At 59.7% G+C, this 15266-nt stretch overlaps 1 protein-coding gene across 3 annotated transcripts in view; it reads left to right on the forward strand.

Moving 5' to 3' along the window:
• PTPA (protein phosphatase 2 phosphatase activator) overlaps positions 1–13385 on the forward strand; it is a 28443-nt gene extending 15058 nt beyond the window's left edge. Inside the window, exons 6-11 of one of the 3 annotated variants that reach the window (XR_009503781.1) lie at positions 1240–1339; positions 2247–2371; positions 3268–3368; positions 7752–7859; positions 9367–9614; positions 11877–11964. Coding sequence is in view for 2 of the 3 variants with exons in the window: in XM_059925800.1 (XP_059781783.1) it covers positions 1240–1339; positions 2247–2371; positions 3268–3368; positions 7752–7859; positions 11877–11954 (512 nt within the window). In the remaining variant the exon portion in view is untranslated. The other 2 variants (XM_059925801.1, XM_059925800.1) reach the window with 2 other exon arrangements.
• Positions 13386–15266: the final 1881 nt, after the last annotated feature.

Genomic DNA, 15266 nt, shown 5'->3' on the forward strand with positions numbered 1-15266 from the left:
GTGAGACTTTTAGGGGCGGCGCTTTGACTGAGACCAGCCAACCAGAAAGACCTGGAGGCGAGAGTGGCCAGGTCAGCAGGGGCTGGGTTTTTCCTCCACTCTCAGATGCTCTTAGTTGTGCAAGGGTGATGACTGCCCCTGAGTGATGGTGGCTTGGACTCTGGCTGGTCATGATCAAAAACTGTGCAGGTGAAAGTAACAGCTCATAAGCTTTCCAGGCCCTTGGAGGGACCCTTATTCTGCAGAAATAGGACAGGAAGTCACTGAAATATTCTCTCCTCCCCTCCCTCCAGATATGTTTATTATGACACCGTGAACCATGGGATTCGGCCCAGAGTCCAGCCAGTGGTTTCTGTAGCGCTGACCATTTCTATTTGACATGACTGGGAAGGAAGGGGGGTGCCTTTTGACCCTGCAGTGTGGCCATGCTTAGAATGTGATCATGCTTAGAAGCCTTCAGTGGCTCCTATTGCTCTTAGGATAAAGTCTGAACTTTTTTACTGTGGCTGTAAATGCCTGTCTGATCTCCAGCCTCATTGCATTACACTTTCTCCCTTGCTCTCTCTGCTTTAGCCAGACTGGCCTTCCTAGGGTTCTTCAGACATATCAGGGTTGGTTTTTTTTTTTTGCCTCAGGGCCTTTCCATATGCTGTTTCTCCTGGCTAGAGTGCTCTTCTGGCTTCCCTCACGCCCTGTGCCTTGCCAGCTCTTACTCATCTTTCAAATTAAATATTATTTCTGAAGGGAAACCTTCCTGAACCCTAATGTCAGGATCCCCCTGTGATATCCGCCAAGTATCACCCTATCCTTCTCCTTCAGAGGTAGGTTCATAGAAGTGATTGTATATTTAATGTCTGTCATCCTGATAGGTCATAGACTATCAAACAAGGGCAGGGACTTTTGGCCTCTGTCCTTCTAGTGCCTGACACGGACAGTGATTGCCACCTGTAGTAGGTGCTGAATAAATAGAGTAGAATTGATGAGTGAGCTAAACCTCCAAAATAAAATGTGAATGCCTATTTAAGAATCACCAGCCTGGGCCTTTTTAGGAGTAGTATTATAGTACTAGTGGTTCTTAAAAGGACCTAGTTCTTTCTGGATGGGGAAGAGGCCCCGTTACCTCTGTGTTGACCTCCCTCCTTAGAGGGGAAGTTAACAGTGACTTGGACTCTGGTGAGACCAAGAACAGTCCCACGCCTTCTGGAAGACTGTCAACCTCGGCTGTTTTTTCTCCCCCAGGACATGAAGCTGCCTTTGCTGCTTTCCTCTGCTGTCTCTGCAAGATAGGGGTGCTGCGAGTGGACGACCAAATAGCCATTGTCTTCAAGGTGTTCAATCGGTGAGTGAGCCAGGCGGGAGGGGTGGCTGCCAGTGGGAGGAGGAGCCAGGGGTCTCCTTCCTCCTTGTTACCATCAGACTGGGGACAGGGTGCTAGAGGGGGCTCCCGAGTGGCTGTTGGTTCTCTTGTCCTGTCCTAATCAAGCTGTGACTGTGAACAGGGTGTCCAAGACTCCTCCTTCCGGCAGGTTCAAATTCAAGTAAAAATAAGTGAAGGGAATGTTACATAATGACTGCTAATGCTTCTGTGGCATATATCACGTAGAGGTAACTTCTAAGCGCTTTACATACAACTCTTATCACGAAGACCCTCATTTCCATTTTATAGATGAGGAAACTGAGGCATAGAGAAATCAGGTCCCTTCACTGAGGTCACAGCCAGCTGAACCCAGGCAGTCAGGCTCTGACCTGCTCCCCTCACCACCCAGACCACCTCCCGGCACATGGGAGTGTCTCCATCACCAGAGGGCGCTGGCACATCTGTTCTGGGCCCCACTCTGGTGCTGCTGATGCCGCAGTGCCAAGGGCGGTTCCCGGAGGGATCTAGGGGATGATCTCCTTGGACTCCCATCAGCTTTCCTATGGGCAACCCGAAGCGAGAGAAGCTGCAGCTCCTGCCCAGGCTCTCAAGTTGTCAGGAGGTGATGGCACTAACTCCCTTTCCCAGTTGGTGTTTTGCCCCTTTCCTGGGCCAAAAGGAGGCTGAGTGTGAGAGAAGAAAATGAAGTTCTGTAATTTTGAGCGTATCAGCTGATGCATAACATAGGCAGGTAGTTTTGAGTTGAAAAGGAGATCTGTTACACTCTTAGATGGTTATTTCTGGCCTCCTTTGCTCCCAGTGGCCGAAGGGTTGAGACTGTCTTTCTACTTTTTGCCACCTCCCCTCCCTTCCCTGCCCTCCCGTGCAGGTACCTTGAGGTTATGCGGAAGCTCCAGAAGACGTACAGGATGGAGCCGGCCGGCAGCCAGGGCGTGTGGGGCCTGGATGACTTCCAGTTTCTGCCCTTCATCTGGGGCAGTTCACAGCTGATAGGTACTGAGGTACCCTGGCCCTCCTCCCTTCCCTCCTTCCCTCCCCTCCTGCCCAGGGCACACAGTGACAGCTTGTAAAGCAGGCATTAGACCGGCTATTGACGGAGGCTGCTTGCTGCCGACCTTCTGCTGCAGCTGGCGTGGCAGGCTGGGGAGGCTGAGGCAGATAATGGAAAGTGACACGGGCTGGGGCGAGGGCGCCTGGCGCATAATGGACTGGTGTGAAATGCGCCCCGGCTCCTGGCAGCAGCTGCGGGGTTTTATGTAGAAAACGAGGGGTTCTTCTGACTCAGTGACCAGCATCATCCACTGTTATTATCGAGCCGTGCACAGGGGGGCCCATGGAGGAGCTGCTGCTTGCTCCGGGCCTGCTCTGGGGGTTCCCCCCACTTTCCCACGGGCAAGCCAGAGCGGGTGAAGGGTCCACGTCTATTTCCACGTAGGATTAACCGCCTACGAAATCATATTAATAAACGACCCTTTGTTGAGTACTTCCCTGTACCAGGCACTGCTCTCTGTGCTTCAGGTAGATCATCGCAAGGACCCTGGGAAGGGTCTTTGCCGGCAAACCGCTGACCAGCACTTACCTGTGCAGGCACCATGCCGAGTGCTTTACGGTGGTCCTGACGTTCAGGTGGCACTCCACAGCCCCACTGCACAGATGAGGAAACTGAGTTGCATGGCTGGAAAGAAGCAGAACCGGAGCTTATTACACTAGAGTACAAACCTGCACAGGGCCATTGATTGCTCCAGCGAGATCCGGCGTTGAGGGCGGTGGGCAGGACCGCAGTCCTGGGGTGGGTGCAGCCCTGGGGTGGGTGCAGATGGCACTGGGCTGCGGTGCCCCGGCGGTGCGAACGCCCAGTTCTGAACCCCGGGCCGCTTTGCTGTTTCCAGACCACCCGAATCTGGAGCCCAGGCACTTTGTCGATGAGAAGGCCGTGAACGAGAACCACAAGGACTACATGTTCCTGGAGTGTATCCTGTTTATCACCGAGGTGAGGGGAAGGGAGTGAGGGAGGAGCCCGCGGCAGCCTCCGGGCTGAAAGGGACTGAGGCTGGTGGCTTTGGACACAGGAGCCAGAGCTGCTGTCTGAAGATGGCAGGGCCAACCCCTGAAGTGGGTTGTTGAAAAGGAAGCCCAGCCAGGCCTCTCGGAAAGGTTAGGCCACCTTCTGACTGTCCAGGCTCTCTTCCTCTAAATCAGTACTCTGGGGTTTCTACTGGAGCTGACGGATTAAGACCTGGTCATTAGGTGGACTTGGTGACCGATGCAGCAGGTCTGAAGGGTGGGTGGGTATTGTTGGGGGGGGGGTGGGGGGGTGTCAGCATCTTGCGGGTGGGGGCCACAGGGTCCGCAGAGCTATGTGCGTGTGGATGTGTGTGACGAAGCCATTGCAAGAGTTGGAGAGACTGGAGTGGACGGCGGGACAGATCCCTGCTGAAGGGACACACCTTTGCCGGACCTGGGCCAGGGGAGGTGCTGGAAGCGCAAGTGAGCGGGCCTGGACCCCCAGCCCACCCAGCGGGGGTCGTTTAACTGGGTGTCGTTGTCCTGCTAAAGTAGGGCCTCCCGCCCGTGCAGCCTGGGACCGCTTCCTCAGGGTCACCTGGGGAGCTTGTGAAAATGCACGTTCTTGGGCCCCACCCCAGCTTTCTGAATCAGAAGCTTGGGGGAGGAGTGCTAGGAACCTGAATTTAAACACATATGCCGGGTGATCGTGCATGAAAGCTGGGGACCCACTGCGCTCGGGCCTCTCTTTCAGGAGGTGTGGGGACCTTTCATCCTCCCTGCCTGGTACCCACCCCACAGACTTCCAAAGGGCACCCTGGCTCTGCCACCTGGAGAGGGTCTCGCCCCCGTTCTCTTTCCTGACGCCCACAGGCATTCCTGCTGGCCCGGTGATGTCCCTCGCACACCCGTGGACGCCCCTGCCTGTGTGGGCTTGCTTCTCTCTTGGCTGCCCGTTCTGAGCCCCCTGAAGAGGGGGAGACGCCTGGCTAAGCAGCCATAGCTCCAGACTCTCCTGGTCAGCATTCGGCTCAGGCCTCCGCCAAACTCCAGAGGCCAGAGGGGAATGCCACGTTTTTCCAAGTCAGCAAACGAAGGCCGTCCTGACGGCTGGGCGGCCACCACTTGACTCTCAGAGATCTGCTGCCTTCAGCACCGTAGGCAGCCCAAGGTCGGAGGGACTCTGGGGCAGCCTGGCTCACTGCCTTGAGAGCCAGTCACAGGCTGCCCTCCCCAGAGCAGAATGGGAGGCTCTGCGGAGCTGGGGGGGGGGGCCCAGGAGGAGCTGGGCGAGGAGAGGGGTGGCTTCGCCCGCTCCTGGGGGTGAGAGGCTAAGCTGTTTTGGCTGGCCAGGCCCCTGGGTCCCTGTCAGTAACTAACAAGGAGAAGGCCAGGCTGGGCCTCAGGGAGTATGGGAATTGACTCCAGGTTAAAACTTTGTTTCCTTGTTTGTTTGTTTGGTTATTCCGGTTATGAAAACCCCAAAGCTTTCCTAAAGTTTGGGACCCAGGTCCTCTGCTAGAGGAAATCCTACAGTGGCCACTGGGTGGCACTAAAGACACATTGAACTCGGAGGAGGTTTTCGGAACAGTTGAGGGAGAGGCATGAACCGGGAGGAGGCCGGCAGGCCCTAGAGTTCCTTGGTTGTTCCACACGCTCTCTGCGAGGCCTGGTTTTCACCCTGGGCCTCAGTGCTTGGGCCTGGTGGTGGACGTTGGACACTAGCAGGGGACATGCCCCAGAGCTGAGGTGACCGGCAAGAGCCCCTCTCACCCACTCGGCCAGCCTAGAGCAGGCTGGCGCGGTTCCTGATGGTGGCACACATTGTGCTAGTTCTCCGGAGTCTGGGCTCACCACCCAGACCAGGGTTTTTTTCCTCAGCCCCCCCAGTGGTGGTGAGGGAGGCCCGAGGCCTGACGCTGGGACCTGGGGACCTGGCGGCCTGCGTGGAGCTCTGTGTGCTGTGGTCAGGAAGGGGGCAGTGTTGCCTCTGGAGACCCCAGGGATCGCTAGAGCTGGTGCAGCTGGGAGATTTCACAAACAAGAAGTTGGAAATGAGACTGCGCTTTTCCTCCTGCCGGGACCAGCCTGGGACCTGCCCCGTGGCCCCGAGCATCCCGGATGAGGGACCTCACCTTGCAGGGCTCCTGCCGCCTCAGGAAATGCAGCCCTGGCGCCTTTAAGAGCCCAGGGCAGGCAGGAAAAGAATTTCAGTTTCAATCTGGCTTCTAAATTTGGAGTTTTGGGAAGGGAGGGATCAGATTTCAGCTGGAAGGGAAGGAGCTGACAGGAAGGCGCTGTGCAGAGCCTCCCCCCACCCCACCCCACCCCCCTCAGTTACTGACAGAGGAACCATTTACAAAAGGCCGATTCTCTTGGGAGTGGAGAGGCAGGAACGCAGCGTCTGTGAGTAATTTCCTGCTCAATATGGCTGCTCTGACTCATACGATTCCCCTGGGGTCACTGCGGGACTGCAGCTTGCTAGCTCGTTCTCGCTCTTTCTCTTCTCCCTTTGTGGCTAGAATGAGCGAATTTTTTTTGTCTTCTCGACCCCATTCCTTTTTCCCCCTTATCTGCTTTCCTTTCCAGAGTTGCAGAGGCTCCTTCTGAAGGACCTATGAAGACCTTGGGACCCTGAAGGCTAGGGGTGTGGGCCGGCAGCCCCTCTAAATAGCATCTCTGGCCTTTCCATGGAGGCGGCCCAGGCCACTGGGGCTCCGGAGCTTGGGCCTTCCCCCGGCTCTGCCAGCAGGCCAGAGAGACCTTTTGGGTCCCCCACCCCGTGTCCCTAGTGGGGGAGGCTGGCCCACAGGCAGAACCCCTGGTTTCCCCACGTCCCTGGGCCAGCCTTGGCCATGGAGCCCTCGCTGAGCAGACCCCTGGAGCTGCGGCTGTGACAGAGCCAGCAGGGTGCCTCCTGGGTGGTTTGCTCACGGGGGGCCTAGTCCAGAGTGAAACTGGTTCCCCAGCTCGTGATCCCTGAGCTTCTCGGGGCCTGGAAGTATGCAAGAGAGGGCTGGAGCCTAGCGCTCCTCCCGTGGGGCAGAGAGCCTGGGGAAGGGGCGGGGCGAGGGGAGGGCGGGGTGGAGCCTGACGGAGTGGGACTTTGGGAACAAAGCGCCCTGAAGGCCAAGCCCCTGCAGGCTGGGGGCTCCTGGCTGCCTTCCTGGAGGAGGGAGCCTTACAGAGAGGAGGGGAAAGATTCTGGGTGAAGGGACTGGCCCAGGAGAAGCCCTGTGGGGGCCATGGGCCGTGGCCTCACTGCTCGAGGAAGGAGCCTGTTGTCCTTGCTACTGAACCCGGGGGTTGAGACAGGCTTTGGGGGGCTTGGGCCAGGGGAGGGAGATGGCAAGGGTAAAATGGCAGCTTTTTCGACTTAGATCTTACAGTTTTGTAAGAGTTGCCTTACTGCAGGGGTGAGAGGCCTGCGAGAGTGGGTCCCCAGGCGAGTCCACAGCTGAAGGGTGGGGGGTTTGTGTTCCTGGGACCTTATGCTTATGATGCCCAGTATAGAGACCCATCCCTTCTCTCTGGAACCGCTCTCCACCAGCCCCGCCTCCACACACAGCCTCTTCTGGAACCTTCCCCCTACTCAAGGTCCAAGTCTGCTTTACTTGCCAGCTCAGCCTCTTTGCTTTTCAAACTCTTTCTTCTGAAACCTGGGGCTCCGGGTGCTGAGCCCCGTTCCCCCAGCATCAGTGTTGCTTATCAGCCCGGGGTAGGGGGGGACTGTGTGGTGGGGGATTGTGAACTGCTTGTTGATAAATACAGACGTGCTGGCCTTGTGCTGGCCTTGTGCTGGCCGAGGGGTGCACTCAGGTGCACGAGCTTCCTCGTCTCAGCGCGGTGGTTGCTGATATCACGGGGGCTCCACTGGGCTTGCCGCAGAATTTCTTCCAAGAGGAGGGACCGGGAACGGAACTGTCCTTGCTCCTGCCTGTCCCTCGCCGCTGCCGCTGCCGCTGCCCTCCCTTCCCCGCTCCCCTGCCAGCTCAGGCTGGCTTTCTAAACAGACCTTCCTCCCGCATCTGTTGCAGGTGCCCTGTGGCTCATGTCTGCCCCCTCTTTTCCTTCCCCTTCTGCCTGCCATGCAGAGGGCAGTCAGATGCCTGGGTTTAGTCTGGGCCCTCCCCCAAACCGACCCCTCCCTCGGCTCTTCCAGCTCTGCCTGTGGCAGGCCAAGAGGGACCCTGTCTCTGGCACTTGTGTGTGTGTGTGCACGTGTGTGTCCACGTATACGTACGGGTCTGCAACTTGCGCGTGTGTGTACATGTGTATGCTCCGGCAACCTTGCTGCGGGGGAGCAGGGGAGCAGGGGACGGGCTCCCGGGCGACCCATCTCTCCAGCTTGTGGACTCTTTTCTTCCAGATGAAGACAGGCCCCTTTGCAGAGCACTCCAACCAGCTGTGGAACATCAGCGCCGTCCCCTCCTGGTCCAAAGTGAACCAGGGTCTCATCCGCATGTATAAGGCCGAGGTGAGTGGGGACCGCCCCGCACTCTTGGTCCTGGGCTGCTGCTTCCTCACCCCCACCCTGCTGTTTTGCTCTGAATCCAGCTCTGAATTGCCGGCCAGCCCCTCTGACGCTTGAGGCCTCAGAATCTCTTGTCTGTGGGATGGGCAGTCGGAAAAGCACTGGACTGAGGCCCAGCTCTGCCCTGTGACTGAGCCAAGGCCCCGCTGCTCGGGGGTCTCTGTTCCCACTTGTCAAATGGCTGGAGGCCCTTCTCAGCTCTGTCTCCTGTGGGGACACGAAAGTGAAAACAGGCTTGGGAAAGGATTTTATCCTTTGGAGGCATCATCCAAAGTGATGTCTCTCCAACTTTGGTGGGTCTGATCGCTGGGCAGGTGGGAGGGCTTGTGGGGAGGCCGGGAGCTGGCATTTTTGATGACCACTTCAGGTGGTCCTCTCTGCTCTCCAGTCAGAGAGGCAGGGAGAGGTCTGGATGTCCAGAGCTCCCCGTGCTGGGAGGCGGCTGCCCTCTCTCCTGCCCTCTCTGCTCGTCCTCTTTGTCACCCTTTTCCCAGCCAAGGAGGTGGCTTCTTTTCTGGCAAATAGGCAGAAGACATTTCTTCCCACCCCGTGCTTTCCTCTGGCTCCTTCCACATCTTATGCAGACCACTCCTGGAACTGCTTGACCTTGGCCAGGGGAGGGCTTGGGTGTGAAGTCCCTCACCTGGAGTAGTGGGTCCCAAAGTCCCTCCCCTCTTTTTCACCCTCAGGCTGGTGGTCTCAGGCGTTGCCCTGCAGGTGCGCCTCTCTTGACCCTTGGTCATCCCTCTCCTGGGGACGGGGGGTTCTTCGGGTGGCCTCCTGACACCCAGAGCTCACTCAGGCCCGTCAGCAGAGGCAGAGGAGCAGGGAGGGCAGGGTGTGGGGGGTTGGGTGCATGTGGTAGTAGCAGTGCTTCCAATGGGCCTGGATCCCTCTGCGTGGCCCTGAAGGGGTTAAAGGCTCTGGAACTGACCGGGCCTGGCCCTCTCTCTCCCTTCCGCCCTCTCCGCCTCCGGTCCCCTTCCTCTGCACTTCACATCCTGTGTTTAGGTTCCAGCCCACATACCACTCTAATCTGAGAGGAGCCTTTGCTGGGGCTGTGCAGGCTCCTTCCGGCCACAGCCCGGCCCTCCATGCTGGCCCTCCTGCTGGAGAGCACCCGGGGTCCTGCCCTCCGCGTGTTCCGTTGTTCTTGACACCCCTGCCCGCCCCAGTCCCACAGTGGGTGCTGAGGGGGACTGCCTGCAGGCGGGACTCTTTGGTGTCCTTCCTGCTTGGGATCTTAAATGCCGTCCTTTCTGCAGGCTCTTACTTGAGTGACTGAACTTATCTTGACCTGGGCCCCTAAGGGCGGAAGAGACCCTGCCTCCCTTCCCTACCTGCCCTGTCCAGAGGCAAAAGAACTCTGGCTGACAGGTTGAGGGAGGAGCAGATTAAGATGAGAGATGGTGATGGGGCCACACAAACAAAACGGTCCACGGTGTAACAGTTGCCGGTGTTTCTCTGGATGTTGAGCGCGAGGAGGTCAGCCACTGAAGACCGCCCGCGGCTCAGGACCAGACAGAGGGAGCCCGAGCACACAGCCCAGCGCCCTTCCTGAAACCGGGAAGTTCCAGCCCTGGGTGCACGCAGCCTGCCGGGCGCTGCGCGGCGGCCACACGGCTTTGTAGGACAGCGCTGGAACTCACTGACTTTAGTTTAGGGACACCAAGTCTCTGTGACATGCGACACTCATTTGTAAGTTGCTAGCAGGTTGCCCTTAGTCTTTGGTCCCTGTGAGTCACGTGGTCATATGCTCTTTGCTCGGAGAAAAGCAAGGAAAGGACTTGCTTTTCCAGACCAGTTCTTGGTCCTTGGGGAAGACCTTTGAGGCTCACCATTCTTGAAGTCCAGATGGGGGTTAGCAAAGGCCAGAGCCCCTGGCCAGAGACGGCTGCTGGAGGGGAGCGGGTCCCCTGAGCTGCCATAGAGGCCTGACCGGGCCTGGCATCAGGATCTGGGACCAGCTGTCTGCATCTCCAAACTGCCTGTCAGTTCAGCCTTTCTGAACTGAAGAACCAGATGCTTTCCGGGACCCTTGTGGCTGGTGGGGCCTGTCTTTCCTGAGGGCTGTCACCGTGCTGTGCTCCCTTCAGGAGCGCCTCTCAGGACCTGGGGAGCCCCTTCTCCCCCCGAGTCGCTGGGACCTGGGAGGGCCTCCAGCTGGAAGGTCTGCACATGGGCAGGCGGAAGCTGCTGCTCTGTCCAGGACACGGGGAGCGCCGGGGCACAGGTCACTGGAGGAAGGCCTGGCCGGAGGCTCCCTCTGCTGTGACCCTGGAGCCCCCGACTTCCTTTGCCCCAAGCAGCCTTTTGCTTTTAGCCCAGCTCCTCGCCCCCCCACCCCCCAGCCCCAGGCCTTGGGGAAGCTTGTTCTGGGTCCCTGAGGGCGGAGTGGAGAGAACCTCTGCCCCTGCGCCCTCCCCCTAAGCCTCTTGCCTTTGCAGCTTCTCAGGCCTGAAAGCTAGAAGCAGGTTGACCTTTGACCCTTTGTGGAATTCCAGGACCCTGGGGGGGGGGCCCCCCTTTGACAAACTCCCACCACTTCCTCCATGACATAAGCACAATGGCAGCTGCCTTTTCTTCTGGCCTGGATCTGCTGCTCTTCCCTCCCCCCGACCCCCAGCTGCCTGCTCCCCACTTTCTGTGCCCCAGGCCCAGGGGCCTGGCTGTGGCCTGGAGCTCTGCTCCCACACACAGCTTGGTTCCCCATCCTTCCATCGTAGATTTCCCTCCTTCCTGCTCACCCCCTGGTCCCCCTTCAGGCCTTGTGGCCCACCCCCCACTCTGACACACACACGCACGCACACACACACACACTCCCCCCCCCCCCCCCCACAGCTGGGCAGAGACCTCCTCACCTCTGCGGCTGCTTGTTGAGGTGAGGGAACCCGGGCCAGCGCTGGCGTGCCTTTATTCCTCCGAGTTAGTGGGAGGAGTGCACAGTCACAGGATGGAACTCTTCACCCTCTCGGAGGCCGTAAGTCTTGTTCCACCCCAGCCAGGAGGTGCACATTCTGCCCGTTTCTGTGGCCAGAGGTCTGAGAGGAGGCAGATCCTTCTTCACATGTGCGGGGCTGCTGCCTGTGTGGTGGGCAGGCGTGGCAGGGCTGGTGCAGGGGGCTGGGAGCTGGGGCCCCCTCACCTTCCCGGTCCTGTGCCGTGTGGGCCTGGGGTCCGGCTGCCTCGGGGCCAGGCCAGCTTCTTGGTCGGCCCTGCTTCTCTCTGTCTTGCCTCCTCTGCCAGAGCCCTGGGGCTGAGGCCCTGGCTGGGCTGGGTTCAGGGAGCAGCGCCATCCCCTGCTCGGCCATCCCCCTGCACAGTGCTCTTGTTCTCTGCCCCACGCACGGGGCTGCTGGGAATTGCCCTGGGGGTGGGGCGGCTGTCAGCTGGTTCTTATTGTCTCACTCTGAAGTGCCAAGATGCCTTTTTCAGTCTAGAGAACTGAACATTGGGAAAATGGGCCTTGGACCCTTCTCAGGCTTGGGTCCCAGTATCCCCACACCTCTTCTCCAGGGCTGGGAGAACCCTCATGATCTGGAGGGTTCTTTTCACCTCTGGTCCCCAGCTTGTCCCCCTGGGCCAAGTGATGTCACTTGGCTGCCTCTCTTCTTGGCTCCTGCCTCGTGGGGTTAGGCTGCCTTCTCTCCCTCCCCCTCTCCCTCGGTCCCTCTCACTCACTCTCATTCTCGTTATTTGCTGGACCTGACCTGATTGTCGTGGAGTGGGGAGGTCTTTGGATGGGAGGGGGTGATCAGGAGTGGGTCGGAAGCTCTGCCCTCCCCCAAAGGCCTGGCCGCTTCCTGGGCCCTGGGTGGACACCTGCTGGAACTGCGCTGCTCCGGGCCTCCGGAGTCGTCCAGGGGTCCCTCGTCCCTCGGAGGCCCGAGAGGCTGAGCAGGCCTTGGCAGGGGTGCAGTGCGGCCCTCACCTCTCTTCTCTGCTCCCTCCTCCTCGCAGTGTCTGGAGAAGTTCCCGGTGATCCAGCACTTCAAGTTCGGGAGCCTGTTGCCCATCCACCCGGTCACATCGTGCTAGTGCCTGCCCTCCCCCACCCCAGCTGTGGCCCCTCTCCACCCCCTCCCTCTGTTCTTTGTGCCTGCCCTCCCCCACCCCAGCTGTGGCCCCCTCCCCACCCCCTCCCTCTGTTCTTTCTGTTTGATGAGAGGCTGTTTACTGGGGTGGGTGGTGAGCGCGGGGTTGAGGGAGGCTCAGGGCATAAAGCTGAAGGACCCAAGTTGGGAGAAGTGACCAAAGTGTGGCCAGTTTCCTGACTTCCCCTGTGGCGGACAGGCAAGGAGAGAGGGGCTGGCGCAGGGTCCCTGGGCCCCACTCCCGCCCTGGGCTCCCTCTCCTCCTCCCTGTTCAGTCCCATTTGAGACCAGGCTGTTCTGGGCCGCTGTGGGGAGGGGAGGCACTCTGCTGCTGCGTTGCTTTCCCTTCCCAGGTTGTCTTTCTAGGGGTTGGAGCAGCTGCTCCCCAGGGCGTGGGTCAATTTCCCGAGCCCTGTTTGGGTGGGCGTCTGGGTGTCCTGAGGGCTGGAGGCTGAGGCTGGCGGCCAGCCTGTGGGGGGGGGGGTGGTCGGGAAGGGAGAAGCCTTGGCTGTTGTGGCCGGTGACCCTCCCAGCTCCTCCTCACGGCTGCCCCCTGGGCCTGTGGGCACCTGTGTCCAGTGCCTCATCCTTGCTTTTCTGCTCTTTGGCTTTTGGTTCAAGGGTAGCCTCTGGAGGGCGCCGGCAGGGCTTGCTCACCAGCGGATTGGGTGAGGCCTGCCTTTCCAAAGCTCTCCCTGGCTGGGAGGGGGTTGAAGGAAGGGGGGCGGGCTCGGGGCCAGTGTGGCCGTGGACAACCTGGGCTCCTCTCCTCATTCTCACGTCCCTCACTGCCGCTGCTTCTGCCCCTCTAGCTGGGCGGTGGGTGAGTGGGCCGCGGGAGGGCTCCGGAAACAGCAGCCCACCCCCTTCGTCCTCCCACCTCCCCGGGCTTGCCTGCTGGAGTTCCAGAATGAGCTCTGAGGACGGGCAGGGGCTGGGCCGGGCAGGCCCACCTGGGGGGTGAGGGGGTGCTGGGAGCAGCAGGCCAGTTCCAGAATTTTCTTCGGGGGGTTGCTTCCAGGCCTGGGTCTCGCAGACTCTCCCCTGCCCAAGCCCAGGTCGGCCCATCTCCACTGCCCCCTCCCCGTATCTGGGTCCATACAGCCTTTGGGAAGGGGGAGCACCCGAGAAGCACAATTCAGGGGCTTGGCCTTCAGGTCTAGGCCGAAGGCCTGGGCAGAGGCTGGGACAGGAGCTGCAAGAGTCACAGAAATAGTTTTCCTAGGAAAGGCTCAGTCCCTCCCTCCCTCCCTCCTTCTCTCCCTCCCAGGGTCCAGACCGCAGCTTCCTGGCCCCTCCTTCCCTGGGCCCCCTGGGGCCCCCAGCCCTTGGCGCCTTCATTGCTCTTCAGATTAAAGCCTCTGTTTACACCTGTCACCTGTGTGAGGTGTGTCTTTTCATGCCACATGATTGTTCCTTCTCCACGTGACAGTTTGTCCCCCATTAAGTCCCCTTCCCTTGGGCCACGGAATCTGGGGCTTGAGCTGGTCCAGCTGGGGTCTGGGTTGCCTGGGCGGGCTCGAAGTGGAGACCCGGGTTCAAATCCTGGTTGTCTCCACCCTCAGCTGCAGGGTCTTAGGTAAGTTCCTGAATCTCTCTGAGCCTCAGCTTCCTCATCTATAAAATGGGGATACTCACAGGGTGATTGCCAGGAGAAGATGAGGGGTATGACGTCCTCAGCGCAGGGCCTGGCACATAGCAAATGCTCCGCGGTCGCTGTGGCTGTTTCCTGATCAAGGCAGCCTTTCTGAACCCCTGGGTCGGCCCCGAACTGGCCTGGGGAGCCCATTGGACTGGGCCTGGCTGTGAACTGTGCCCCTGCAGTTTTTAAGGGGGTGCCCTGTGCTCTCTCTCCTCCACGCCTCATGTCCCTGTCCTGCTGGAGTTGGGAGTCTCTGAGGGGCTGCTGTGCCTGAGACTTGGCTTCTGTCTTCAGACGAGCCTCCTCCTCTGAGAACAAGAGCCTTGGCCTTTCTCCCAGCCTCGGAGGGGAGGGCTTGCACAGGGCACAGAGAGCCTGGTGGCCAGGAGCCAGGCTGACGTGAGATCAACCCAAAGCCCACTGCTTGGTAGCTAGGAGACCCTGATAGTTGACTTCATGTCTGAGCCTCAGCTTCCTGATCTGAAAAATGGGCATAATAATACTTAGATCACGGATAGTGAGATTCATTCATTTCACAAAGGGTGGCTACATATTTCTCATTCTAGTGTTGATGGCAGTAAATCCCCAAATACCAGAATGTTAGGTAGTGGCATGTTACTACAAAGAAGAAAATGAGAGCAGTCAATTAGATAGGGTCAGCGAGGGAGTTTGCTTGAGCTACAAGGGTCAGGAAAGACATGAGGAGAGCTGCAGGCCAGGGCAGGGGAGCAGCAGGGGTGGAAGGGCCTGGCTCCAGTCAGTTGGGGAGGGCTGGGAGGAGGGGCGGGGGAGGGCTGGGAGGAGGGGGGAGGGCTGGGAGGAGGGGCGGGGGAGGACTGAGGAGGGGCTGGGGAGGCCAGACTCTGAGGCAGCAGCCGGGGTGGGGGGGCCCTCATGAGCTCTGCTGAGGGGTTTGGGGTCCAGGCTGGGAGCTGTCTGTGGGAAGCTGCCGGAGGGTTTTGCACAGAAGGGCCTGGGAGGGTGGGGGGAGGCGGCCCCATCTGCGAGGCTGGTGGCCTAGATTAGGGTTCAGCGCAGGAAGAAGGGTGAGAGGGAGAAGAGTAGCCAAGGACACCCCCAGGTCCTGGCACGAGTGGCTGGATGCCGCTTCCTGAGGTGGGGCCGGGTGGGGAGGGGATTTGCCGCTGGGCGTGGGGATGCTGTTAGCTGCCAAGCGGGGGTGTGGGGTGGGCAGCTGGCCGCGGGGCAGCCGGGCTGCTGCGGTGGGTGAGGGACTGGGCAGCAAGTGACGGGCCCCAGGCTCCCCGCTCACTGAGGGGTGGGAGGTGAAGGAGAGAAGGGACTGACTCTGGGCACACTAGCAGGGGAGCCTGCGGGGCAGGGCCGTGAGGGGCCCTGGAGGTGGTGGCGACACACTGGACGTGTGACTAAGGACAGAGGCAGGGCCCTGGGTCTTTGTGTCCTTGCGAAGGGCTGCTCCAGTTGGGTGGGAGCGCGGGAGGGAGTGGGGACGGAACACGGAGGTGCAGGTGAGCCTGGCGCCCGTGGTGACGCTTGGTGAGGGGCTTGTGGAAGCACAGAGGTCCCTCATCCAAGCCCCCACCGTCCGGGCAGTGTGGTTGCTCTTTACCGACACCTCACTTCCCCCTGTAG

The sequence above is a fragment of the Balaenoptera ricei genome, chromosome 6 (assembly GCF_028023285.1).
Source record: "Balaenoptera ricei isolate mBalRic1 chromosome 6, mBalRic1.hap2, whole genome shotgun sequence".
NCBI lineage: Eukaryota > Metazoa > Chordata > Mammalia > Artiodactyla > Balaenopteridae > Balaenoptera > Balaenoptera ricei.